We start from the raw sequence: 27090 nt of genomic DNA on the forward strand, positions 1-27090 counted from the left end.
CCAACTCTTTGCAACCCTATGGACTGTAGCCTGCCAGGCTCCTCTATCCATGGATTCTCCAAGCAAGAATACTGGAGTGGGTTGCCATTTCCTTCTCCAGGGGATCTTCCAGACCCATGGATCAAATCTCAGTCTCCTGGGTTGCCAGCAGATTCTTTACCCTCTGAGCCACCAGGGAAGCCCATGGGAAGAGTAAATCACTAGCCAAATTCCACTGGTTCATAATATTTATTAAGTGTCTAATTGGTGCCAAAAAGGCATTAGGGATATAATGATAAAGGAGGACACCAGAACCTGATCCCAGGTCTGGGGCCAAAGTTCCCATCTCTCCACTAGCCCAGAGCCTCCACCCTGAGCTGTGCGCACACATCCCCTGGGGATGTTTTTATGATGCAGATTATGGGTCCATGGACCAAGAGAGGGACCCAGGATTTTGCACTTTTAAACAAACTTCCTCCTGGTGGCGATGCTGCTGGCCACGACTTCGTTTTGAGTGGTGACCAGGACCCCACCCACCCCCTCCTGTATCTTGTCCCTTCACCTGCTTCTCTGTGCTCTGGACCCTGGATCTCTGGCCTCTCTGGTTACCTGTAAATTGTTCTCAGCCAGGTAATAAACGGCTGCACAGCAGGTGATGGCCACTCCAGAAGAGACAACCCAGGCTGCCACGTGGGCAGAGAAGCGGATAAACTGCTGATTGAATGTTAACTTGACGTTCTCCTGAAGGATTTCTGACAGGTTCTCCTGTAAACACAAGGAAGTCAAGTTCACTCGCAGAACCCCTACACTGTCAGCAAAGATGACCACCCTAGGCTTTGGTGCTCTCAAAGAGACACAAACCCACAGGCGAGAGAGTGGGAAAAAGCACCATGAGCTTGGATTAGGAGACCACTAGGAAAATCTCTAATGGGCAAGAACCCCCCATCGCTTCATTGAATACCTTTTCCATCTCAGAGGGAAAGAGATTGGGACCATGATCTTGAGAGAATACACTGAGGCCATAGGGCCTTCTTGAAGAATAAGGCTGAGGATCCCTCTGCAACCCTCTTGTCAAAGCCCATTAGTTTATAAATTCTGCTTGCTCTTTTTTTCTCTTAAATACTTTTCTATAGATCATGGTTTGTCAACCTTAGCTCTATTGTCATTCAGAGTTGATAAATCTGTGTTGAGGGCTTGTCCTGTGCACCGTGGGATGTTGAGCCTCTACCCATTAGATGCTGGTAATACACACTCCTCTGCAGCAACAATCAAAAAAGCCTCCAGACATTGGTCTGTGTCTCTGGGGCAAATCTGCCTCGAGTCAAAAACCACTGGATAACATTTTAAACCTAGAACTGTGAGGTCAATAAGTATTTAACATCTTGTCATAAATTGTTAAACTGCCCTTTAGCAAGCTTATGTCAATAACAAAGTCACCACATTGTGTGAAAATGTTCATTTCCCTACACCATCACCAGCACTGGGCATTTAAAATAGTTTTAGGGTGTTTTTTTTTTCTTTTTTGCCAATATCGTGGAGAATAAAAATAAAACGTTATTACTTTAAGAAAAGTTACAGGCATGTTGAAGGAGGAAAGAGGACTGGCCATGGGAAGGGGTTTAAAGCTAGCTCTGCTTACCCTTATTTCAGTGCTCAGATTCTTCTGTTTCAGCTTTACTGCACTTTCATGAGTGACAGTGAAGTCCCAGCAAAAAATGAGCTTGGCGATCCCTCTGGAGTAAATGTGGGGGTTAATGAAGTTGTTCCGGAAATACCTGGCCATACTAGGAAAGGCAGAAACCAAAATACCCAAGCGTTACTGGGGCAGACACTGGGGGTGCAGGGATTATAACAAAGAACAGTTTCATCATTAATGGTGAAAGGCAGCATGGACGAGTTAGCCTGAAGTTCGAACAGGGCAACAGCAAACATGATAGTCAGCAGCACTGACTTTGCAATCTGACTTTGCAATCTTTGATTGTCAACTGGGGGATTTTGTCATTTTAAGGGTCCTAATCCTCAGTTTCCACATCTGTATAATGGGGATAATACTAGTTCACTATGAGAGTTGTATTAGTTTCCTCTTGCTGCTATAACAAATTGCCCTAAACTTACTGGCTTAAAACAACATGTATTCTTACTTCAGTTCAGTTCAGTCCCTCAGTCGTGTCCGACTCTTTGCGATCCCATGAACCACAGCACGACAGGCCTCCCTGTCCATCACCAACTCCCGGAGTCCACCCAAACCCATGTCCATCGAGTTCATGATGCCATCCAACCATCTAATCCTCTGTCGTCCCATTATCCTCCTGCCCTCAATCTTTCCCAACATCAGGGTCTTTTCCAATGAGTCAGCTCTGCATCAGGTGGCCAAAGTATTGGAGTTTCAGCCTCAACATAAGTCCTTCCAATGAACACCCAGGACTGATTTCCTTTAGGATGGACTGGTTGGATTTCCTTGCAGTACAAGGGACTCTCAAGAGTCTTCTCCAACACCACAGTTCCAAACCATCAATTCTTCGGCGCTTAGCTTTCTTTATAGTCCAACTCTGACATCCATACATGACCACTGGAAAAACCATAGCCTTGACTAGACAGACCTTTGTTGGCAAAATAATATCTCTGCTTTTGAATATACTGTCTAAGTTGGTCATAACTTTTCTTCCAAGGAGTAAGCGTCTTTTAATTTCATGGCTGCAATCACCATCTGCAGTGATTTTGGAGCCCAGAAAAATAAAGTCAGCCACTGTTTCCACTGTTTCCCCATCTATCTGCCATGAAGTGATGGGACCAGATGCCATGATCTTAGTTTTCTGAATGTTGAGCTTCAAGCCAACTTTTTCACTCTCCACTTTCACTTTCATCAAGAAGCTCTTTAGTTCCTCTTCACTTTCTGCCATAAAGGTGGTGTCATCTACATATGTGAAGTTATTGATATTTCTCCTGGAAATCTTGATTCCAGCTTGTTACTCTTCCAGGACAGCATTTCTCATGATGTACTCTGCATATAAGTTAAATAAGCAGGGTGACAATATACAGCCTTGACGTACTCCTTTTCTTATTTGGAACCAGTCTGTTGTTCCATGTCCAGTTCTAACTGTTGCTTCCTGACCTGCACACAAATTTCTCAAGAGGCAGGTCAGGTGGTCTGGTACCCCCATCTTTTGAAGAATTTTCCACAGTTTATTGTGATCCACACAGTCAAAGGCTTTGGCATAGTCAGTAAAGCAGAAATAGATGTTTTTCTGGAACTTTCTTGCTTTTTCCATGATCCAGAGGATGTTGGCAATTTGATCTCTGGTTCCTCTGCCTTTTCTAAAACCAGCTTGAACATCTGGAAGTTCATGGTTCACTTATTGCTGAAGCCTGGCTTGAAGAATTTTAAGCATTACTTTACTAGCGTGTGAGATGAGTGCAATTGTGCGGTAGTTTGAGCATTCTTTGGCATTGCCTTTCTTTGGGATTGGAATGAAAACTGACCTTTTCCAGTCCTGTGGCCACTGCTGAGTTTTCCAAATTTGCTGGCATATTGAGTGCAGCACTTTCACAGCGTCATCTTTCAGGATTTGAAATAGCTCAACTGGAATTCCATCACCTCCACTAGCTTTGTTCATAGTAATGCTTCCTAAGGCCCACTTGACTTCACATTCCAGGATGTCAGGCTCTAGGTGAGTGACCACACCATCGTGGTTATCTGGGTCATGAAGATCTTTTTTTGTACAGTTCTTCTGTGTATTCTTGCCACCTCTTCTTAATATCTTCTGCTTCTGTTAGGTCCATACCATTTCTGTCCTTTATTGAGCCCATCTTTGCATGAAATGTTCTCTTGGTATCTCTAATTTTCTTGAAGAGATCTCTAGTGTTTCCCGTTCTATTGTTTCCCTCTATTTCTTTGCATTGATTGCTGAGGAAGGCTTTCTTATCTCTCCTTGCTATTCTTTGGAACTCTGCATTCAAATGGGTATATTTTTCCTTTTCTCCTTTGCTTTTCGCTTCCCTTCTTTTCACAGCTATTTGTAAGGCCTCCTCAGACAGCCATTTTGCTTTTTTGCATTTCTTTTTCTTGGTGATGATCTTGATTCCTGTCTCCTGTACAATGTCACGAACCTCCATCCATAGTTCATCAGGCACTCTGTCTATCAGATCTAGTCCCTTAAATTTATTTCTCACTTCCACTGTATAGTCATAAGGGATTTGATTTAGGTCATACCTGAATGGTCTAGTGGTTTTGTCCACTTTTTTCAATTTCTTACTAGAGGTCAGAAATCAGAAAATGGGTCAACAATCAAGGCATTGGCAGAGTCATGTTCCTTTTGGAGACTTTAGAGGAGAATCTGTTTCCCTGCCTTTTCCACCTTCTAGATGCTGCCTGCATTCCCTGGCTTGTGGCTCCTTCATCTTCAAAGCCAGAAGATAGCACCTTCTGCTCTTTCCCTGACTTTGACTCTCCTGCTTCCCTCTTTAAAGGACCCTTGTGATTGCAATGGCCCATTTTAAGATATTTAACTTAATCACTTCTGGAAAATTCCTTTTGCCAGATAAGGCACCATAGTCACAGTTTCTGGGGATTAGATCATGGACATCTTTGAAGAGGGAGCATTATTCAGCCCACAGCAAGAGTCAATGTAGCCCTTAGCACAGTAAGCACTCAATAAAGGCAGCTGTAATTATCATGGAGATGTCTAGGATTCATTGAAATTGGGTCCAGGAAGCACTTAGCACTAAGCCTGGCATGTGAAAAAATTCCGAGCAAAATGGACACTACCTTTGTAAAGTTTGCCACCATCAAGTAATAACAGCTTAAGAAACAGAAACATTTCCTAGTTCGATAGGACAAAACAAAATCTTGTTTTATTTTGGATTATCATGCTGGCAGTGAGGTTGTTATGGGCTGAACTGTATTCCTTAAAAATTAATATTTTGAAGTCCTATGACTACAGTGCAAGAGACCTGGGTTTGATCCTTGGGTTGTGATGATCCCCTGGAGAAGGGAATGGCTACCCACTCCAGTATTCTTGCCTGGAGAATCCCATGGACAGAGGGGCCTGGAGGGCTAAAGTCAGAGTCAGACATGACCGAGAGACTAACATACACACAACCCCTAGTACCTCAGAAATAGACTGGGTTTTGAGATAGGATCTGTACAGAGGTAGTTAAATTAAAGTGAGATCATTTCAGTGGGCCCAATCCAACATGGCTGGTGTTCTTATAAGAAGGGATATTAGGACTCAGATATGCATGGAGGGTAGATCATATGAGGACAGAGTGGGAAGGTGGCTGTCAGCAAGCTGGCGAGAGAAGCGTCAGGAGAAACCAACCCTGCTGAAACATCTTGAACTTGGATTTCTAGCATCCGGAATTTGAGAAAAAAAAAAAAAAAAATTGTTGATTAAGCCCCCTAGTCTGTGGTACTTTGTTACAAGACCTAATAGATGAACAGGTTTAACACTGAACATTTGACAACTGTCAATTTACAACCATTCATCAAAACTACCTGAGTCATTGCATCCTTATTTTCAGACCGACCAATTTCTTTAAAAGCACATGAAAATTTCTCTTCTTCTGTCCAAACTTACACTTTACGTTCTAGGACAAGAAAGGATTGGACAGGAGTAGAAAGTTGAAATTGCGGAGAAACTATTCTCCCGGTAACTTTTGAGTCTCTAAAATTTTTCCTAAAACTGTAAAGAGCTTAGAATCAGAAAATGCAAACATTCCATACCTGAAGAGCAAACTAAAAAAGCAGACGACCAAACAGCCTCCAATTGTAAAGATGTAGGCCAGCTGCATGTTGTAGGAGGCCCCGCTGTTGTCATGCTGGATCGTAGAATTGGTGTAAAAGCCGTAGTACATCACTGTGTTAGTAAAATAACCCTGAAAAGAACAATAAATCCCAGGTCAGGTGGATCTCCCAAGAAAGCAATGAATGACGATGGGCGGCAGAGTTTCCTTTTTCCGTATATAAGAAGCCTGCACTGGTCAGTTTAGACCATTTGTTTGCCAGGAAAGAGGCAAACAAGGCCAGTGAGAACCTAGATGTCTTATCACAAGGCTCTTAGAGGTGGAAAGGAATTGCAAAGCAGCACAACTTTACAATGGAGGGGCCCAGTAATCACCACCTGGACCCAGTGAGCAAGCCAAGCGTGACTAAAAGCAGGATAGCTAGCTGTTACGTGCCTCTGTCATCTATTAAGTATTATGGTATAACGTTTAAAATGAAACAAACCAAGTCTTTAGGTTTAAACTTCAATTTATAGGAAATAAGGTGCCTGTGCAAATCAGAGGAACAAATTAGAGAGACCCGGAAGAAACAATTCAACAATTACATGTACATTCCAATGTTCTACCTTCTACAATTGTCTAATTGTTTCCTCTGGGTCTGTCTAATTTGTTCCTCTAATTTATACAGGCCCCTTATTTCCTTAAAAAACTAAAAACAGAACTACCATATTACCCAGAAATCCCACTACTGGGCATATACCCTGAGAAAACCATAATTCAAAAAGATACATATACCCCATTGTTCATTGCAGCACTATTTACAATAACCAGAATACGGAAATAACCCAAATGTCCATCAACAGATGAATGATTAAGATGTGGTACATATATACAATGGAATATTACTCAGCCAGAAAACGGAACAAAATTGGGTCATTTGTACAGATGTGGATCGATATAGTCTGTCATACAGGGTGAATGAAGTAAGTCAGAAAGAGAAGAGCAAATATTGTATATTAATGCATATATGTGGAATCTAGAAAAATGGTACAGATGAACTTGTTAGCAGTGCAAGAATACACAGGCAGATATACAGAACAGACATGTGGACATGAGGGTAGAGGAGAGGAAGGCGAGATGAATTGGGAGAGTACGATTGACAAGTATACACTGCTGCTGCCGCTCCTGCTAAGTCACCAGTCGTGTCCGACTCTGTGCGACCCCATGGACTGCAGCCCACCAGGCTCCTCCGTCCATGGGATTTTCCAGGCAAGAGTACTGGAGTGGGGTGCCATCGCCTTCTCCAATGTATACACTTTGTTGTTGCTGCGTTGCTTCAGTCGTGTCTGACTCTCTGCGACCCCATGGACTGCAGCCCACCAGGCTCCCCCATCCCTGGGATTCTCCAGGCAAGAACACTGGAGTGGGTTGCCATTTCCTTCTCCAATGCATGAAAGTGAAAAGTGAAAAGGAAGTCACTCAGTCATGTCCGACTCTTAGCGACCCCATGGACTACAGCCTACCAGGCTTCTCCATCCATGGGATTTTCCAGGCAAGAGTACTGGAGTGGGGTGCCACTGCCTTCTCCAGATGTATGCACTGCAATGTATAAAACAGACCGCTAGTGGGGAACTGCTGTATAGCACAGGGAGCCCAGCTCAGTGCTCCGTGATGACCTAGATGCATAGGATGGCAGTGGGGGTGAGAGGGAAGTCCACGGGGGAGGGGATATATGTATACATATAACTGATTCACTTCATTGTACAGCAGAAACTAACACATTGTAAAGCAATTATATTCCAATTAAAAATATTATCCTTTTTATTTTTTTATTTTATTTTTTTCCAACCATTTAAAAATGTGGAAACCAATCTTATTTTGCAGGCTATGTAGAAACAGGCGGTGAGCCAGATTTGGCTCTTGTCTATCCATAGAATCTCAGTGGCAGAAACCTCCTCTAGAAAGTAAATTCACAAGGTGGGAGCTATGTGCTCCAATAGAGAGCTTGGTAGATACACTGTGGTTGTTAATAAAGAGAATAACATGAATGTATATCCATGCTCAACATACACGGTAGAGCCAAAAAAAAGTTGCAAAGCAAGACTTGTATTATCTCACCCTCTTTTTATTTAAAAAAATATTTTAGTATTATCGACTTGTGTATCTATGTATCTATGACTGTATAGGAAGAAAAATGGTGGATAAAGATACACTCCAAACTAGAGAGGTAGACAAAAGAGCAAGGGTGAAATAGACTTTTTCTTAATTTGTTCTCTTCTACACTAGGAAATTTTTTTTAAAGAAGCACTGTATTTTGTAGAAAGAAAATTTAAAAAAAAAAAGGAAAAGGTAGATCTATGAACACCAATAAGATGGTGGAAGGAAGCAAGTCACAGGAAGTCTATATGAATAATTCATCTTTTGTTTGGAAAAAAATAAGAAGTGTATGTCTGTGCATAACATGCCCAAAGGTGTGCAGAGAAGAGGATTCTGGACAACGGAAACCGTTAACATGGTCACCTCAGGAGACAGAAATTCTCCCGAAATTGTGTGTGTGTCACTTTGGAGAAAAAGAGAAAGCATTTTAAACACCTACTTTCGCATCAGTTGACTCTCAGGCAAACGAGAGGCCTGGACGGGCACGAGCAGGAATGTCCTGGGTTTCCAAGTATGAACTCCAGGTGTGGGGGGAGCACTTACCGCCCCGGTTAGAAATTCCAGTCCCGTGAATTGGAGGTGGTTCTTCTCCATCACAGTTAGCTGAGGGATTATGATGAAACTGAAGGTCACAATGAACGAGAAGATGTTGAACTTCAAAAGCCACCTCAGAAAGTTGAAATAGGAGAGGACGCTGGTGCCGAACTTGCCTCCGATGACCTTGAGTGTCTTCTGCCACAGGCTGATGGAATTGAGCAGTTCCGACAGGTTGTTCTTGAACCTTCGGTAGGCCTGCGAGTAGACACAAAGCGCATGGCTGGACGGCCCCTCAACAAATATCTACTGAGCAGGCCTGACAGTAGCAACAGGCCACCGCTTCTAAGTCCCCTGGACATCAAGCCAGTCCATCCTAAAGGAAATCAACCCTGAATATTCATTGGAAGGACAGATGCTGATGCTGACGCTCCAGTACTTTGACCACCTGATGCAAAGAGCTGACTCATTGGAAAAGACCCTGATGCTGGGAAAGACTGAGGGCAGGAGGAGAAGGAGGCGACAGGATGGGATGGTTGGATAGCATCACCATCACCGCCCCTCCCCTGGACATATCCCTACTCTCAGCCCATATTAGGAACCAGCCTGCCCCCACTTGGGGAGCAAGCAAGAGAACCTGCTACTTGTTTTTGCAGTGGCCTTAGTAAAGACTTGCCTGACTTTCTTGTCTGGCCTCTTATCAATTTCTATTGATCAAGGAAGGCCAAGAACCCAGGTCGGTATCACTATTATTTATTACCTTCCTAGGTTTGCTGTTGAAGGTGACACTCACAGTAGCTAGGTTGCCCAAATAACTAAATAACTCTGCACCTCCTTAGACCTTCCTATGCCCATGTTTTCCCCACACCTAAACTGACCCAATTTCTACGTTCTTTCAAGGAAACAGCCCTGAATTTTGGTTTTTCTTTCCTGTGAGTCCCCTGTTACCACCACTCTCCCCGCTCCCTGGTTTCACCCTACTCTGTGCCCATTTACTGACCTCAGTAAAGACCAACTTACCAGTGAAATGGAGTTCAGACACTGAGCACAGCAGTTGAGCTCCAGGATACGACGGGACTTCTTACTTTTCTCTTTGTCAACCATTTTCCTGTGGCAAAGGGCAGAAGAAAGTGAGACACCAATGTGGTAATGCATTCATCCCCTTGACATTTCTTGAGTGCCTGCCACGTGCCAGGCACAGTCCCAGGTGGTGAGACACAGATGTCCCCAGCTCATGAAGCTGGCACCTTAGTGGGGAGAGAAAGAAAATAAATAAGAAATGTAATCATAACATAGGTAAACAATATAAGATAATAGAAGGTGAGTGGTACTATGGGAAAGAGAAGGGGGAAACAGAGCAGAGTAAGGAGGCGGGAAATGCTGGGATGAAGACCCTGTTATGATTTGAATAGCTCCTTATTTGCACAAAGTCTGGAAGGAGAAGAGGGGGTTAGTCTGTGGATAAGGGACTATCCAAGCACAGGAAACAGCCAACTCGAAGCCCCAAGGAGGCTGAGATGGGCAGAAATGAGCAGGGGAAGGGTGGAGAGTGTGAGTGATAACCGTGAGTAGGTGGCTGGGGTCTTATAAGTCAGTGGTTCTCAACCAGGAAGATTTTTTGGCCTCAACAGATATTTGGGTATGTCTGCAGACTTTTTTGGTTGTCAGATTGGGGGTTGGGAGTGGCACTGACATCTAGAGACCAGGGATGCTGCTGTATACCCTAGAGTGAACAGGACAGCCCCCCAAACATAGAATAATCCCAACTCAAATGTCAGATTGAAAATCCTGCTGTGAAGTCTTTTGGATCACCACAAGGCCCTCACTGTGTGACAGACAGAGCCAAGCAGAGTTTGAAATGTAAGGGTATTTTCAAAAAGATCCAGCTGCAGTTGTTCTCTTTACTTTTCCATGAACTCATTACATCTTCTTTGCTCTGGGCTCTTTTCTTTGGCCCAGCCAAAGGCCCACCCCCACAACACCATCTTTCAAAGCTCAGTTCACAGACGTCCTCTACTTTGCCCAAGTGGACCGTTATCTCTAGTCCTGTTATCTCCTAGTCCTCCCCCTGCAATCTCCTTCTCCCTTGATTTGGCCTGATATTCTTTCTATCATTTATAAGTTACTTGTTGACCAATCTACTTTCCCTGCCAGACTCTGGACCTCAGAACAATTGCATCATTTATTTACATATATACAATTATTTATTAGCAATTGCATCTACTCTACTACCAGCTCCTTGTGCTCGTGTTCAGCCATGTCCAATCTTTGTGACTCCATTGACTGTAGCCCGCCAGGCTCCTCTATCCATGAAATTTTCGAGGCAAGAATACTGGAGTGGGTTGCCATTTCCTTCTCCAAAGGATCTTCCCGATCCAGGGAATGAAACTTTTTCTCTTTTGTCTCCTGCACTGGCAGGCGAATTCTTTACTACTTGGGAAGCCCTGTCAACTCCAACAAATTGCAAAAAGTAAAATTCTGAGAAGTGATAAATGTAAGAAGGGCTGAAGACTTAAATAGCCCTCGCTCTTGCTTTTGAACCCCTGGGCTTAGAAAGCTTCTGAGGTTTTGTTTGTTTTAGTTTTCTGTAACCCCAACCTCCACCCCTGCCCCTGCCTGCTACAGCGTGGCTTGCAGGATCTTAGTTCCCCTACCAGGCACTGAACCCAGGTCACAGCAGTCAAAGTGCCAAGTCCTAACCACCGGCTCACCAGGGAACTCTTCCCTTACACACACCTTTTTTCTAAGAGGAGTTTAAAATTTACAGAGAAGTTACAAAAACAATACAGAAAACCCCCATCTCCTACTCACCATTTCCTCTGCTAACATCTTACATTTCCAAGGTAGGTTAGTTGCAACTAAGGAACCAACATTGGTGTGTAACTTTTACCTAAAGTCCAGACTGTTCTGACTTGACTGGTTTTTCCGTTTCCATTTTCTATTCCAGGACCCATCCAGGACACCACATCGCATTAGTAGTCATGTCTCTTTAGAACCCTCCAGTCTGACCTTGTCTCAAACTTTCCTTCTTTTTGATGACCTTGACAGTTTTGAAGAATACTGCTCAGATACTATGAAGACTGTCCCTTGATTAGGGTTTCTCTGCTTTTTTCCTCTGGTTGGACTAGGGTTGTGGGTTTTAGGAGAGAGTACACGGGGGTGGGGGGCTTCCCAGGTGGCTCAGCTGGCAAAGAACACGCCTGCCAATTCAGGAGATGCAGAGACACAGGTTCAGTCCCTGGGTTGGAAAGATCCTCTGGAGAAGGAAATGGCAACACATTCCAATATTCTTGCCTGGAGAATTTCATGGACAGAGGAGCCTGGTGGGCTACAGTCCATGGGGTCACAAAGAGTCAGACATGACTAAGCACGCATGCACGCACACACACAGAGGTGACTCTTTGATCACATGACTTATCTCCGGGGATGTTAGCCTTGAGCATCTGGCCCAGGTGGGATTAGCCAGACTTCACCCCAGAAATCAATGTCCCCCTCTTTCCATCCTCCACTCTCTAGAAGCAGGTGACTAAGCACAGCGCACAGTCCAGGTGACCAACTCCCATTACGTGGAATTCTTCGGTAGGAAGATTGCCTCTTCCCTTGCGTTTATTTCTTATCTTTCTGACATGAGACAAAGGTAGAAGACTAAGATTTCCATGAAATCTGTGCAAGGAAAAAACCATTTGGTCCATACCTAAGGTTCCTTTTTTCTTCCATGGTCCTTGGCTGATTCCTAATGGCTTTAATTCTGTCTCTAGATGTCATGGTTATCAGAGACTCGATTAACTTTTGTCCTGCAGGAAAAAAAAAAATGGAGATTAATTTTTTTTATTTTAACAGAATAATAGCTTTTGAAAATATGGTGCTAAAGATCTAGAGCATGTTTTTATGAGTGCACAGGAAAGAATATGCAGAATATGTGAGCCAAAAAGTCACAAATAAAAACAAGAAGATGGTGCATATACATGTGACATCGCAAAGCCAAAGCACGTGACAGTTCGTATGCAATTCCAGCTCCATGTTTTCCTTTTTCCTATGACACGGTACATTCAGCAAAGCCAGAACGTGTGGTCAGCCTGGTTCTTTTCTCTCTGTAATTTTCTGCACAGCTTTCTCTTGCCCCTCTGAGCTCCAGGCCCAAGCATCTTCTTTACTCTTCTTGACTGTTATCTTCTGCTCTTTCACCCTGGAATGTCCTCCTCCCTTCTCCTGAGAACTCAGATTCACACTTTGGGTCCACATGGCAGATGCTGTGATCACCTACCCCACAGTCATCTCTCCTTTTTTAATAGGATCCCAATTCAGGTTAGGCATCTACCCACCTCCCTCCCACGGTCCTGGGCTTCTGCAGGGTGGGGTCCATCTCCAGGTTCTCATCTCCAGGGCCCATCTGCAGCAGGCAGGTCCCTGTGAGTCTGAGCCTATCTCGATGGCCCCAGCCCCCAGCAGGCGACCTGTTTAGCTCCAGGCATGTGAAACATTGGCAAACATGGGAGGTGGTCTGCTGAGGGGTTGCATGAAAAAGGTTTCTTCCTCCTCAAAAAAGCAAGACTCAAAAAACAAGGAAAAGGCAGTGCCTTCTCCCTCTGGGTGGGTTGTGTCTGCATGGCACTGTGCCCCATCCATAACAGGAGGGAGCAGCGGGGGTCACTGGGCCCATGGCAGGAGCAGCTGGCTCCCGGCCCTGTTGTTGAGCTGCATGGAACCTCTCCTCCTCTCAATGACACAGCTGAGGCAGAGGGAGAATTCCCAGAAGAGGGCCTCCACATCACTTGGCTGAAGATGAGGAATTTGAGCGTCTCCTGAGAGGGAAAAGGGGACAGATAGAGGAATAAAGGTGAAGGAGGAAAAAAGCCCAGAAATTCGGGGAGACAGCAATGTGACAAGAGACGCCCCATCTTTCAACAAAGGAGCCAAACTCATAAAATGCTTTGGTGTGAATAGATTTTTTTTTCCCTCCCTTCTTAGAAGTCACTGAGAATGGCTGGACTTCATGCCTGGAGTATTATGGGATGAAAGAGAAACAGCATCTGGGAAACCAGTGTTTGATGTTAGGAGCTGCAAGGCAAGGGAGGGTCTCAGTTAAGACCTGGTTTCACGGAGGACTTGATAAATAGAGGCATCCCATGATACTTGAACCTAGGGATTGGGTGCAAAGCAGTTCGGGACAGTGGTTAAGGTGTCAGGCTTGGGAATCAGGCAGACCTGCATTTGACCCCAGATCTTTAATTTCCTTGAGCCTCAGTCTCTCAGCAAATGGAAATGACAGGTGTGCCTCTATCACACGGGCAGAGAGTGGCAGGCAAATAAAACTAAATTCGATGGATAACAAAAAGGCAGAACACCAGGCACATGAAATGAGCTCGATCAAGGTAAAACTCCTTCTTAGGTGTCAGATCCTCTCAAAGTGACCCCTTCCGAGTCCCAAGCACCCTCAGGTCATCTACCAAGCCTTTGCCCTATTCAGTGTTTTAAAACCACAGCCTTGTGGGCAACTCGGAAGGGGTTGCTCCCATCCTAACTCCTTTGCCCCAGGGTCTCACCTTGGATGTTCTCGTGTGAAGTATGAGGGGTATCTAAGCCTGTGTTTTCTGAGTTATGAAGGGTCAGAGCAAACGATTCCTTCAAAGGTGTTGCAAATTGTAATAACTGCTTGCCCTTTTTGTCATTCCGATTGCTGAAAATCTGAGAGTCTGTCACATCACTGTCAGAAATGGAGGAGACCAGGATGGAGTTTGAGTTCACCGGTGTCTTTTCTGGAACAATCTGACTTGAAGATGGATGGCTTTGGATCCCAGAAGGGACATGCTCAACCTCGACAATGATTTCATTCACTTGACCACCAGAAAGCATCTCTCGTTCCCCCAAGCCTTAGGTCCCACCAAGGTGAGCTTCCCAAGACCTCACATAGCAGTCACACTGGCATTGTTGGGGACCGCCCAGAAAAGTGATGACAGTCACAGAGAGCTGCCCCATTCACAGTTTTTAATGCCAGGATGAGATGGACAAAACCAGTCCCCCACAAATCACAGTACAGCTCCCCACATCTACACCAGAGGGGGATCCCTGAGAAGAGGAGTTGTTTTCCTGTGCAGATTCTGTCCCAGTAGCTAGGTAAAAGGCCAGAAACAGAATTCTTTATTAAAGCAATAGGATTCTAGAAACAGAAGGCAGAGATTCTTCTAAATGATTCAGTCAAAGGGCAAGGTCTTCACTTTAACTGGTGCCTCTGGTCCAAGACTTATGTTATATTTTTGGTTTTATGTGCCTATATAAATCCAGGAGAGAAACAGCTGCTCTCTCCTGACTGCCTGGGTGGCCCCACTGCTGTCTGTCTGCTTCCCACACCCATTCTCTCTTTCTCTCACATCAGCAGATGCCTTCTTTGCTGTGCAGCCACTGTGCTCAGTTAAAACTCTCCCAGCTTCCTTCGTGGCAAAGGGTGGCTCCGTTTGCAGCCTAGGATGGATCTGTGACCCCATTCTAGTCAACAAGGTTGTGGCTTCCATTAACGCTCTTTAATGGGTGAAAGTTTGCCTGATTTAACCTTTGGCATTTCACCATTTCACCTTCTTCCTGACCAGATACAGCCATTTGGAAAACAAGAGGGTAAAACGTTCACCAGCCAAGGGTCATGGGAAAAGATGCTTCAGAAGGAGCTCCGGGCGTTGACAGTATCATAGGCAGAGGTGCCATAAAAACTCTGGACTCGTTCCTGGCATACTTCTTGTCACAAGAGGAAAATAAATCCCTTTATTGCTAAACCACTGTCCTATGTCAGTGCTGGGCACCTGGACGCAGTCCCTACCCAGCAGACCTGATCTGGAAATCACCGTGCCGTTTATTTAATATTTGGAGAAATTGAGGTGCAAAGGAATGAATAAACTCCCTCCTAATCATACTCTCATTAAATGGCAGGACTGGACTAATAATAGAACTCTTTCCTTCTCCCCACACCAATGATAATTACTCGTACTGGGAATCTGCCTGCTAATGCAGGGGACATGGGTTCAATCCCTAGTCCAGGAAGATGCCACATGCCGTGCAGCAACTGAGCCTGTGCACCAGAACTAGAGAGCTGTGCCCCCCGGCCGCAACTAGAGAAAGCCTGAACACACCTACAAAGACCCAGTGCAGCTGCAAAAAAAAGTTCCTTGTAAAAAACAATAAATGATAACTATCAGTAACAGTACCTGCAGGCCAACTACTTTAAATAGAATATATTGTTTGATTTTCACAATCACCCCATGAAGTAAGTACTGTAATAAACCCTATTTTGTAACTAAGAAAACTGAGGCCCAAAAAGGTAATTTGCTTAAGGCCACAAAACCAGCAAGTAGAAGAACTCAGGATCAAACCGAAGTCTGTCTGGTCCCAAAGCACAGTGCCTTAATTACTTCACCCTGGTTGTTTCCTGTAAGCAAATGCTGATGTATCATTCACTACATCCTTCATTCATAAATGAATATTTGTGAGTACCTACTACGCACCAGGCACTTCCTAGCTGCTAGCATGATCCACCAAAGGGACACTCTATCAGAAGACTGTCCATCAATTAATTGTAAATGATTTGAGAATCAGAATTAGTAAAGCGAAATGGTAGAGAAACCCAGGTTCATCTCTGGGTCCTCTATTTCCTTACTTCTCTCTGCCTTCTGGGGACTCCTCGTCCACCTAGAGGCACTCATCTTCATATTGGCCACAGAGCATCTTAAGAGGTGTGAAGGCATTTCTTTTCCCCAGTAGTTAAAGCCATTCCCTGCTCTTGTGGAAGACAGACAGAGAGCATGATTGTTTATATACCCATGGTTTTCTCTCCCAAGTGGCAACACCAACCTCTTGAAAGATACAGGCCTTCTTAAGAAGCCTCTTAAAGAGTGAAGCTACAGGGTCGGGTGTCAGAAGGTGAGAGATGGTTTCAAGTCACGGGCCCCGACAATATGTGTTGTTACACAGAGGATGTCTTTGATTTATTCCTTGGTATTCACAGGTTTGCCTCTAGCTTCCAGCATTCCCTGGCCTCTCTCCTCTGATGCTTTTTTATTTCCTAGGCCTCTGCCTCTGATCAGACCTTCCTCACAGCACACAGCGATCCTTACAGAGCTTCCTAACTGATTTCAAAGCCTTCTTCAAGCTGATTGCCCCTATCCTCCACTATCATAATAATTCTATGATTATTCAGAAAAATTTTGATCAAGGCAATGCCACCTCACCAATACATGTATTAGCCATGGGATGGACATGTGACCCAGCCTTCTTTCCTACGTAAAAGTGACTGGTTCATGTGTAGACATGTGTCCCAAATGGGGCTGGAGAGAGGTTCCTCAATAATGACCGACAGGCCTGGAAAGAAAGGAAGATTTTCCCCGAGACCGCTGAGCTGTGTGTGTGTCTCCTGTCAAGCTCCCTGGCTGCAGAGAAGGCCTGACTAGTTGAGATGAATGAGGTGAAGCTTAAAGAGAAGCTGTCTGTGAGATAGATGGAGAAAAAGAGAGTCCAGATGGCCCTGAGCTCCTGGCTTCAGACCCAGAGGCCCTGGTTCCTGTAACTCATCCAACAAATACCTCTGAGCACCTGCTATGTGCCATGCCAGGCTCTGTACTAAAGTGCTGGAAGGTAATTCTACCTTCTCTTCTTTGTTTACCCACATCCTTCCCACAGCACAAGCCTTGGGCCTGGGTGAGCTGGCTTTCTGTCACTTGCAACCAGAAGAGTCCTAGCGAAGACACCTTGATATCTAAAGGAGAAAAAAACTCTGCATGTTTAGAATAAAACCTATTGTGATAAATTAAGGAAGTGCTGCATCAGTTACTACACCAGAGGCCAAGAGGCAGTGGCAATGTCTGCATTGCCTTGAACAGGCTCCTTCTGCAGGACGGATGCTTTTGGTCACTGTCCACTGAAGCCTTACCTTGGGGTGAACTGAGCCAATCATGTCCAGACAAGGGTGGGTCTCCATAAGCTGGGCCAGGACCTTCATCACCCACATAAGCAGGATTCACTGGAATGAAGAGACAAGACAATTAATCCCACACTAGTTACTACTGAGCACACAATGGTCAGCAGGACCTTGTTAGTGGGCCATAACTCAGAGTTTGAAAAATACTTGTCTGGAGGGATGAATAGATGGAGCTCAGAGGGGTTTGTGTGCTAAGTTGCTTCAGTTATGTCCCACTGTTTGTGACCCCATGGACTGTAGCCCACTAGGCTCCTCTGTCCATGGGATTCTCCAGGCAAAGATACTGGAGTGAGTTGCCGTTTCCTCCTCCAAGGAATCTTGCTGACCCAGCAATCAAACCCACGTCTCTGTCTCCAGCATTGGTAGACAGGTTCTTTACCTCTAGCACCACCTGGGAAGCTTCAGAGGAGTTTAGGACAGTGAAAATACTCGGTAGGATACCCTTATGATGGATACAAGTCATTATATATTTGTTGAAACCCATAGAATGTACCACCCAGGGTGAAACTTAATGTAAGCTAAGGACTTTGGGTGATAATGATATATCAATGTAGGTTCAGTTGTAACAAATGTCCCACTGTGGTGGGGGACCCTGATAATGAGTGAGGCCATGCACGTGTTCCCTGGAGTAAGAAATGGCAATCCATTCCAGTGTTCTTGCTTGGAGGGTTCCATGGACGGAGGGGCCTGGCGGGCTATGGTCCAAGGAGTCTCAGGGAGTCAGACACAACTGAGTGACTGAGCACACACGCACGCACGTGTGGGGCACAGGGTTGTTGAGAACTCTGTCACCTTTTCCTCGATGTTACTGTGAACCTAAAACTTCTGTTATAAAAAAGTCCTGCTTTTAAAAATTAAAGAAATTTTGTTGAGATGATTACAAAGCTTCCTTCTAGTTGTAGCCTTTTATGATGACACATGAATAAATCTGGAATTTGGCATGATTTTCTTAGGGACAGAGTCTACTTTTGACATCTACATGACAGTGTCACATTTCAATATATTTTTATTCACCTCATGATAAACAATGAAGTCTAATTCAACTCATGATAAACAATGAACTCCATAACAGAAAAATTGGAGCACATTTTGATGGAAATGTACGAAATTATACTGTGGGAGGTTCTGGAACTTCTTGCCAAGGATCAGTTCCCAGCTTTGCTGCTTTATTAACTGTGTGCTCTCTGGCATATGTTACTTAATAGTCTGAGTTTCAATATCTTAGTCTGTAAATCAGGATAATAATAGGCCTTCACATAGGATTGTTGAGGAAACTGAAGCAGTTAATTTTTGTTGGGGAAACTGAGTCAGTTAATACATGTAACTGATATAACTATGTATAAAAGTGCTTGAAACAAATCCCAGAACACCACAAACTCTTAATACATACTATTGTGGTAAACCAGTTGGTTTTCAGCAAACATTACACTTCCTCCACTTTGGACACCTCCACTGAGGTTGGACTGGTCATGTGACTTGCCTTTACCCGTGGGACACAGCAGAAACGACAGTTTGCTAGTTCCAAACCAAGGACTCAGAGACATCATATGTTTCTGCTCTCCACTTTGTGTGTTTCCAGCTTATGCCATGGGATGAAAATGGCCCAGGTTAGTTCACTGGGTCAAGAAGGACACTATGCCTAGACAGAGTCTGTGAACTCAAATCAGACACAACCAAACCCAATGTGGTTCAGTTAAACTCCAAGCAAACCCACAGATGTGTGGGTGAGAAATAAATGATGCTGATTGTGCAACGCTGGGTTTTAGAGTTGTTTGTTACGCAGCATTCCTGTGGCAACAGCTAACTGGTACATCCCTTACAGCTATTGCTTTTAATTCAGTTAGCATTGCTCAAGCACCTACTGTGTGCCAAGCATTAGGAAAATCACATGGAGCCTTGGAAGATACATGGATGAAATGGGTTCTCCTTAAGAAGTGCATAGTCTAACAAGATGGTATAGCCCTGGACAAGAGAATGCTGGGGCTACAACCTTGGTCCTAAAAGGAGCCCAGAGAATGAAGCCACACTTTATGTGGCCACTTTTAAAAACAGCTTTTTAATTCCAGTGTTCTGTGGAGCTTGGTGGTCAGCAATCCATATTTTCCCTGCTTCTACCCAGCAGTAAAGTGGAGTCAGAGAGATTGGCTGATACAGGCTCTTTTGATTTAGTAGCTAGGTAACTTTGAGCACATTTCTCTCTGAACCTCAGTTTTCCTCTCTGTAAACAGGGAGAACAGTAGTGTCTGCTGCAGAGAAAACAAGATTGTAAAAGTAAAGTGCTTAGCAGAGTCTGCAGAGCATGGGAAACACTCCCAACAGGTTATTAGCTCTGCTTGCATTAGAGGGGGCAGTGTTTCTCAATCCATTTTTTTTTCATTACCAGCCACCTAAGGAGTCTTTTAAGATATTTCTTGCTCATTGCCCTTCCTCACGACATTATTGATTTATTTATTTTTGGCTGCACTGGGTCTTCGTTGCTGCTGTAGTTGGCTTTCTATAGTTGTGGCAAGTGGGGGCTGCTCCAGTTGCGATCTGCAGGCTTCTCATTGCAGTGGCTTCTTTTGTGGTGGAGTGTGGGCTCCAGGTGCATGGGTTTCAGTACTGTGGCACCTGGGCTTAGTTGCCAGTGGAATGTGGGATCTTCACGGACCAGGGATTGAACCTGTGTCTCTTGTACTGGCAGGTGGATTCTTAAACACTGGACCAACAGGGAAGTCCCCCCGTGACATTTTAATACCATAGTTATACTGTATAACCACGTGTTTGTGTATCTTCTTTATACATAAAAAGAGGAAGGTTTTTTTCTGGCCTTTTCAATACATTTTCACCCCTTGAGATACACATGCCCCACTGAGAATGCCTGGTATGAAGGTTTGGAATAGCCCAGCTGAATGTTTTCTCTGCAAATGTGTAACAGTCCGCATTTTTCCTGAGTGTGTGGCAATGCATCCCATCTCCTCCTCCCCGTCTTCTTCAATCTCTTCCCTACCAGTCAGGGCTGAGCAGTCTTTCATATGCACCAACCAGCACTTGGACCCCATGCTCTGTTCAAGGCTGAGCACTCCCTTCTCCAGCTCTGAATTCCTATAACGTCGACTTGTGCCACGAGCTGGCTTTCTCTATCAGAAAAGTCCCCCTTTTTCCTCTCAGAAGACTGGTAGAATCATCTTTACCTCCCAGAGCTAAACCTTTACACACAGCAGATTCTGAGAATGATGTGATTTTTCACATATTATCCATCTGTTTGCTCATTTTCTTTAGTCTTCATGTGCTCTTGTCACCTCCTCATCTAGGCTTTAAGTACCATGAGGACAGAGCTGCTTCTAACTCTCCATGTCCCTAGCAGGTTCCAAAAATACAAATGCTGACCATGTGAACACCTTTAGGAGGGGCTTAACTAAAGCTGCCCACTGGCAGCCAAGCAAACTGAATCTAGTCTACCAGTTGTTTTGTTTGCTCAGCACAGGAATTTTATTTATTCATTTTAAAAGTTATTTTGAAACATGTAAAAACCCAGATTTCTGGCTTCTCTAGAAAAATCTGAGGATCTGGCCATACTAAGACCATCTTTCTCACATAACCACCATGGGCTTGAACCTGACCATCAGCCTCCACACACGGGCACCACTCCTGCCCAAAGTGCTCAGATAAATGATGATACTGCTTCTCTTCTCGACACCCTCAGGGTTCAGCCCTTGTAAAGTGGGTGTTTGAAGGAAGAGGGGTAAACCACTTCCCTCACTGATCTTTAATGACTGGTCCCAAGCCCAGTGAATTTTATTTTCTTCCCAGGAAATGATCCTCTTCTTAACAAATGCTTACCATAGCCATTGCCAGGAGCACCTGGATACGGATTTGCCATCCCCACAGATTTCATTTCAATGCTTTCAGGATAATCAACATCTTCTCTCCCAAGGACGCCCAAGGGGCTGACACTCTCATAGTGAAACGGGGGCTGGACTGAAGATGTTCTGCTGAGCATTCTGCAATCCCAAAATGATGAATCAGTATTCATCTGGTAGCACAGTAAGGACAGTCATCCATCCACCCATCCACCCATCCATTCATTCCACTGAATGCCAACCATGCATGGGAGAGGGGAAGAGAACACAAAGACAAAGACATGGGTTGTTGACCCTCCATACAGTCTGGTTGAGCTTCTTAAACACAACCATAAGCAATTACAATACAAGTAGCAACTGGTGAATATAAGAAGTCAGGTCCAATGAGTTCACAGGAAAGAGAAAATTTGGGCTGAGAGTTTGAAGGGAGTCTACATGGAAAAGAGACAGCTGCCCTGGGATTGGAAGGATAAATCCATACATAAAGAGTTAGGAGTAGGGCATCCAAAGATGAAGAACAGCACAAGTAAAGTGCTGACCAGAAAGTGCTGAACATATAAAAGGAATGCTATGGAAGTCAATTAACCTGGAACAAAGATTCTCAATTTTATGTATATATCAATTCCCAGGCCTCACCCCAAACAACTAAATAGAAGCTTTGAAAGTTGGGCCCAGGTATTTGTATGATTTTTAAGGCCTCCCAGGTAGTTAGGTAATTATAAGCATCAGCCAAGGTTAAGAACCACTGACCTACAGTATAGGGTTGAGATAGGGAGAGGATGGGCTTCCCAGGTGGCTCAGTGGTAAAGAACCTGCCTACCAGTGCAGGAGATGTGGGTTCGATCCCTGGGTTGGGGAGATTCCCTGGACAAGAAATAGCAACCCACTCCAGTATTCTTGCCTGGGAAATCCTATGGACAGAGGAGCCTGGCAGGCTAGAGTCCATGGGGTCGCAGAAGAGTCAGACACGACTTAGCAACTAAACAACAACAACAGGGAGGGGATAGCAGAAGCAGGAGGAGGCCAGTCAGCCTGGGCTCTGGCTGGCATCTTACACTGGCCCAGCACATCCTCATTCTTAGGATATCGTAAGTGAAGTGGTGGAGTCTTTCTCTCAAAGATTATGGAGAACTATGGAGGGTAATAAACAAGGGAGTGACAGGTCAAAGGTATATTTTCAATAATGAATCAGGCAGTGGGGGATAAGACCAAGGAGGACATTTTGACCTAGTCCTTTTAATCCTCCTATTTAGGTTCTGAAGACATTTGATCCCACTACACACCCAAATCCCATAGTTTTGTTTCTGGTTGTTCAGTCACTAAGTCATGTCTAACTGTTTGCAACCCTATGGACTGCAGCATTCCAGGCTTTCCTATCCTTTATTATCTCCCAGAGCTTGCTCAGATTCATGTCCACTGAGACGGTGATGCCATCCAACCATCCCATCCTCTGTCTCCCCTTGTCCTCCTGTCCTCAATCTATCCCAGCATAAGGGTCTTTTCCAGTGAGTCGGCTCTTCACACCAGGTGGCCAAAGTATTGGAGTTTCAGCTTCAGCATCAGTTCTTCCAATGAATATTTAGGGTTGATTTTCTTTAGGATTGACTGGTTAGATCTCCCTGCAGTCCAAGGGACTCTCAAGAGTCTTCTCCAACACCACAATTCAAAAGCATCAATTCTTAGGCACTCAGCCTTCTTTATGGTCCAACTCTCACATCCATACATGCCTACTGGAAAGACCATAGCTTTGACTAGATGGACCTCTGTCAGCAAAGAAATGTCTTTGCTTTTTAATATTCTGTCTAGGTTTGTCATAGCTTTCCTTCCAAGGACTAAGTGTCTTTTAATTTCGTAGCTGCAGCCAGAATCTGCAGTGATTTTGGAGTCCAAGAAAATAAAATCTGTCACTATTTTCACTTTTTCCCCTTCTATTTGCCAGGAAGTGATGGGACCAGATGCGATGATCTTAGTTTTTTGAATGTTGAATATATTTTTAAAGTAATTATTGAATTTGTTACAATATTGCTTCTAGGTTTTTTTTAATATTTTGGTTTTTGGGCCTCTTCGTCTTCACTTTCTGCCATAAGGGTGGTGTCATCTGCATATCTGAGGTTGTTGATATTTCTCCTGGTAATCTTGATTCCAGCTTGTGCTTCATCCAGCCCAGCATTTCACATGATGTACTCTGCATATAAGTTAAATAAGCAGGGTGACAACATACAGCCTTGATGTACTCCTTTCCTGATTTGGAACCAGTCCCTTGTTCCATGTCTGGTTCTAACTGTTGCTTCTTGACCTGCATACAGGTTTCTCAGGAGAAGGTAGTCTGGTATTCCCATCTCCTTAAGAATTTTCCACACTGTACTGTGAGCCACACAGTCAAAGGCTTTAGCATAGTCAATGAAGCAGAAGTAAATGTTTTTCTAGAATTCCCTTGCTTTTTTTTTGATTCAACGGATTTTGGCAATTTGATCTCTGGTTCTTCTGCCTTTTCTAAATCCAGCTTGTACATCTGGAAGCTCTCGGTTCACATACTGTTGAAGCCTATCCTGAAGGATTTATGTTGAATTCATAAATATTACCAGTAGAAATAGTACATACAAAATAAAACTCACATTGGTTAGAATTTCACACAGTAAATTTGTTACAGGTTAAAAATAGCCTGAAAAATAAATAAATAATCACATGCTGTTGGCAACATGAACATTGAGAAACTTAACGCAGGAAAAATTAGATTTGGTAGAACTGTCACCCAAGGTTAACACTGTTAATGGCCCAAACTGTACTAATAAAATTTGTCAATGACTAAAACTGTTGGAAGATTAAAATCTTTTTGACAAAATTTAGATCTACAGAATCTGAATCAGGAAAAATTAGACTTAAAGAAACCTCCTTAGAGGAATCCTAACAATGGCAAAAACTATAATCAATAAAACTTGATGAAAGCAACAGCAATGGAGAAGATCAATGAGCCAAATCTGCTCTACACATGGAAAGTGGTCAATTCTGGCAATAATTTCAGCAAAATAAAGATGAAAGTAGAAAAAGTCAGAAGTGGCTCAATCACCTTGTATAAAAATAATTGAGTTAGATGGATTCCATTTCAAAAGATTTTCTTGATTAAAGTGCATTCCTGTTGATATAGTTCTGGTTAAAAGGTTTGGGTTCATAATTATCACCTTAACCCTAATCTCATTGGTGAAGTAGCAGGGTCAAAACAGTGCGATCTAAATGTTTTGCAGGGACTAGGCAGGAAGAGATAAGAGACTGGGAAGGATGTTATTCAAGCAAGAAGTTATGAAAGATTATCAGTTAAGAGCATGAAGCCTCAGGCTGAGAATCCAAGGCCCAGGTGAGTTATACAGGTAAGCGTGAAAGTTTCACCATAAATCCAGGTCATGGAAATCATCATCATATGTGTCCTTATCCCAATTAAGTTAAACATTAATTGACTTAATGATCTAACCTTCATCTCCCATCCCCACTGGAAGGAGATTCCAGCACTTACTGCCTGGCCATTTCCGGGTCCTCTGAAGAGCCATAATCATGACCATTCTCAGCACCTGGGTAATCAGGCTCTCCCCAAAAGTTTGGAGAGTTCCGATGGTCTTCAGCACCCAGATAGTCTGGTTCTCCAAAAAAGTGTGGATGGTTAGATTGACTCTCAGCACCTGGATAATCAGGCTCTCCCAGAGAGTCTGTGTATGCCTTGACTCTGGGGCTAGCATGCTCCGGATTCCTTCTGGAGCCTGGATGGTTTGAACTGGCCCTGGGGCCAGAAGAGTTCAAGTTTTCCTGAGCTCCAGGGTAGTCTGGTTCTCCCAAGGAGTCGAGATAATCTGGATTTATTCTGGAGCCTGTGTAGTTTCCACTGCCTTTGGAACCAGGAAAATCAGGATTTTGTTGAAACTGAGAGTAGTCTGGCTCTCCAGATGAGCCTGGTTGGTATGGATTCCTCCGAGATCCAATATACTCTGGTTCTGCCAAAGGTTTGGGATAGTCTGTCCCTGCAGAGTATGGATGGCTCGTGGTGCCAGGGTAGTCTGGATTACTCTGACATCCAGGATAATCTGGTTCTGCTAGAGACCCAAGATAGTCTGGACTTGTTCTGGACTCTGCTGGGTATGGGTTGCTCCTGGTGCTGGGTTCATCTGAGTTGTTCAGAGGACCTGGAGATTTCAAATACCTCTGAGTATGGTTTTGAGACCCAGAATAGTCAGGGTAATCTGGGTCTTCCTCATAAGCGCTATTCCTGTAGGCAAACATGTTTACTCTGGAGCATTAAAATGCATCTGCATTTATTCAGCAATCTCTTTCTTTATCTGAAAAACAAAAGGAAGAAAACGTCAGATTTTTTTCCCTGTCTTCCCTGCAATAATTGATGGTTACCTTGCAGTATCTGTTCTTTTTCCCTTCCTAGTTAGGTACACAACTGTCCAAAATAGAGACTATATCTCCCAGCCCCCTGTGCCTCTAGGTGCAGCCATGAGAGTGGGCAATGAGATGTGGGCAGAAGCGGTGTATATTCCTTCTGGGCTGTGCTGTAAAAGAGTAGGGGTATTCCTCCCTTTCTCAGTCTTCCCACTTCCGTGGACTGGAATGTGGAAATGATGGGGTGCCATTTGGACCATCTGTGGATGGTGACTGCAGCCATGAAATCAAAAGATGCTTGCTCTTTGGAAGGAAAACCATGACAAACCTAGACAGCGTATTAAAAAGCAGAGACATCACTAGGCTGACAAAGGTCCGTCTAGTCAAAGCTATGGTTTTTTCCAGTAGTCATGTATGGATGTGAAGCCTGAGGGCCAAAGAATTGATGATTTCAATTATTGGTGCTGGAGAAGACCCTTGAGAGTCCCTTGGACTACAAGGAGGTCAAGTCAGTCAATCCTAAAAGAAATCAACCCTGAATGTTCATTGGAAAGACTGATGCTGAAACTGAAACTCCAGTACAAGGAGGGGAGAAAATTTAAAGAAAGGATTAATAAGATTTGTGGACTGACCTAATATGGGAAGGGTGAGAGCTAAGGAAAAATCAGAAATAAACTTCACAGTTTGAGCCAGCATGATTAGATAAATGGTGATACTTTTGAAAGAAGCAAGTAGACCACTTTTAAAGTTCAGCCAATGTTTACAGATTTCTCTCTATATAAAAACGAAAAGGGTTAGACTTTTTTTGAGTAATCAGAGCTAAAGAATTAACCTTCTGCCACTGTCATCTACAACCTTTTCAGCATAGCAGAAAGTTTTTCATTATTTGTGTCCCTGTCCAGCATCCACCTGTCTCTTTTGTAGTAACATTTTCCCTCTCAATTCATGTCAGCCAGGTGTAAGTGTGTGATCCAATCAGAATTATTTGCTTCTTGGCCACAGTGATTGAGTCAGAGCCAGTAAGACTCAATTCTGGGAGTTTTATCAGAAATGTTGAAAAAGAGAAGCTCTCTCTTTTGGTTGGACTTGGGACTTAGAAAGTTATAAGCCTGAAGCTGCCAGAGGTCACCAGGGAAGGAGGCCTGCCTGAGAGTAGTGCCCACAGCAAAGAGAACAGAACCAAGAGATAAACAGAGAAGGATCAAATGCTACGACATCGTTTAAGCACCTGAATCCAGCCATGCGTGAAGGCAGCCAGCCACTGGATGCTTGAGTCATTACATTCTCCTTTTGACTTACAGTTGTTTGGGTTGGGTTTTTCTCGTACACAAATGAAAGAGAATTTCAATGAATATGCTGAGTTTTACAAACAGAAACATTCACACAAATTGAGTGCTAGAAAGGCTAAATGCTGGGCTTTATGGCAACTTATTTTTCATTACATGGAAAATGAACTCATTGATTTACTTATATTGTAAGACTAGAAATTAATATATATTTAAGATTTAGGATTTCTGTGCCCTACTA

At 43.9% G+C, this 27090-nt stretch overlaps 1 protein-coding gene across 3 annotated transcripts in view; it reads right to left on the minus strand.

Annotated features, from left to right (window-relative positions):
• Positions 1-27090, minus strand: part of TMC5 (transmembrane channel like 5) — a 78441-nt gene that overhangs the window by 29730 nt on the left and 21621 nt on the right. For all 3 annotated transcript variants that reach the window (XM_027527663.1, XM_027527661.1, XM_027527662.1), the window contains 9 exons: positions 24701-25514; positions 21173-21333; positions 17303-17392; positions 12086-12185; positions 9412-9499; positions 8401-8649; positions 5702-5853; positions 1619-1763; positions 589-744 (listed from right to left, as the gene is read on the minus strand). In XM_027527663.1, coding sequence (XP_027383464.1) covers positions 589-744; positions 1619-1763; positions 5702-5853; positions 8401-8649; positions 9412-9499; positions 12086-12185; positions 17303-17392; positions 21173-21333; positions 24701-25458 — 1899 coding nt within the window. In that variant the 5' untranslated portion in view covers positions 25459-25514. The remainder of the gene's footprint in view (positions 1-588; positions 745-1618; positions 1764-5701; positions 5854-8400; positions 8650-9411; positions 9500-12085; positions 12186-17302; positions 17393-21172; positions 21334-24700; positions 25515-27090) is intronic.

This window comes from Bos indicus x Bos taurus, chromosome 25 (genome assembly GCF_003369695.1).
Source record: "Bos indicus x Bos taurus breed Angus x Brahman F1 hybrid chromosome 25, Bos_hybrid_MaternalHap_v2.0, whole genome shotgun sequence".
Classification (NCBI taxonomy): domain Eukaryota; kingdom Metazoa; phylum Chordata; class Mammalia; order Artiodactyla; family Bovidae; genus Bos; species Bos indicus x Bos taurus.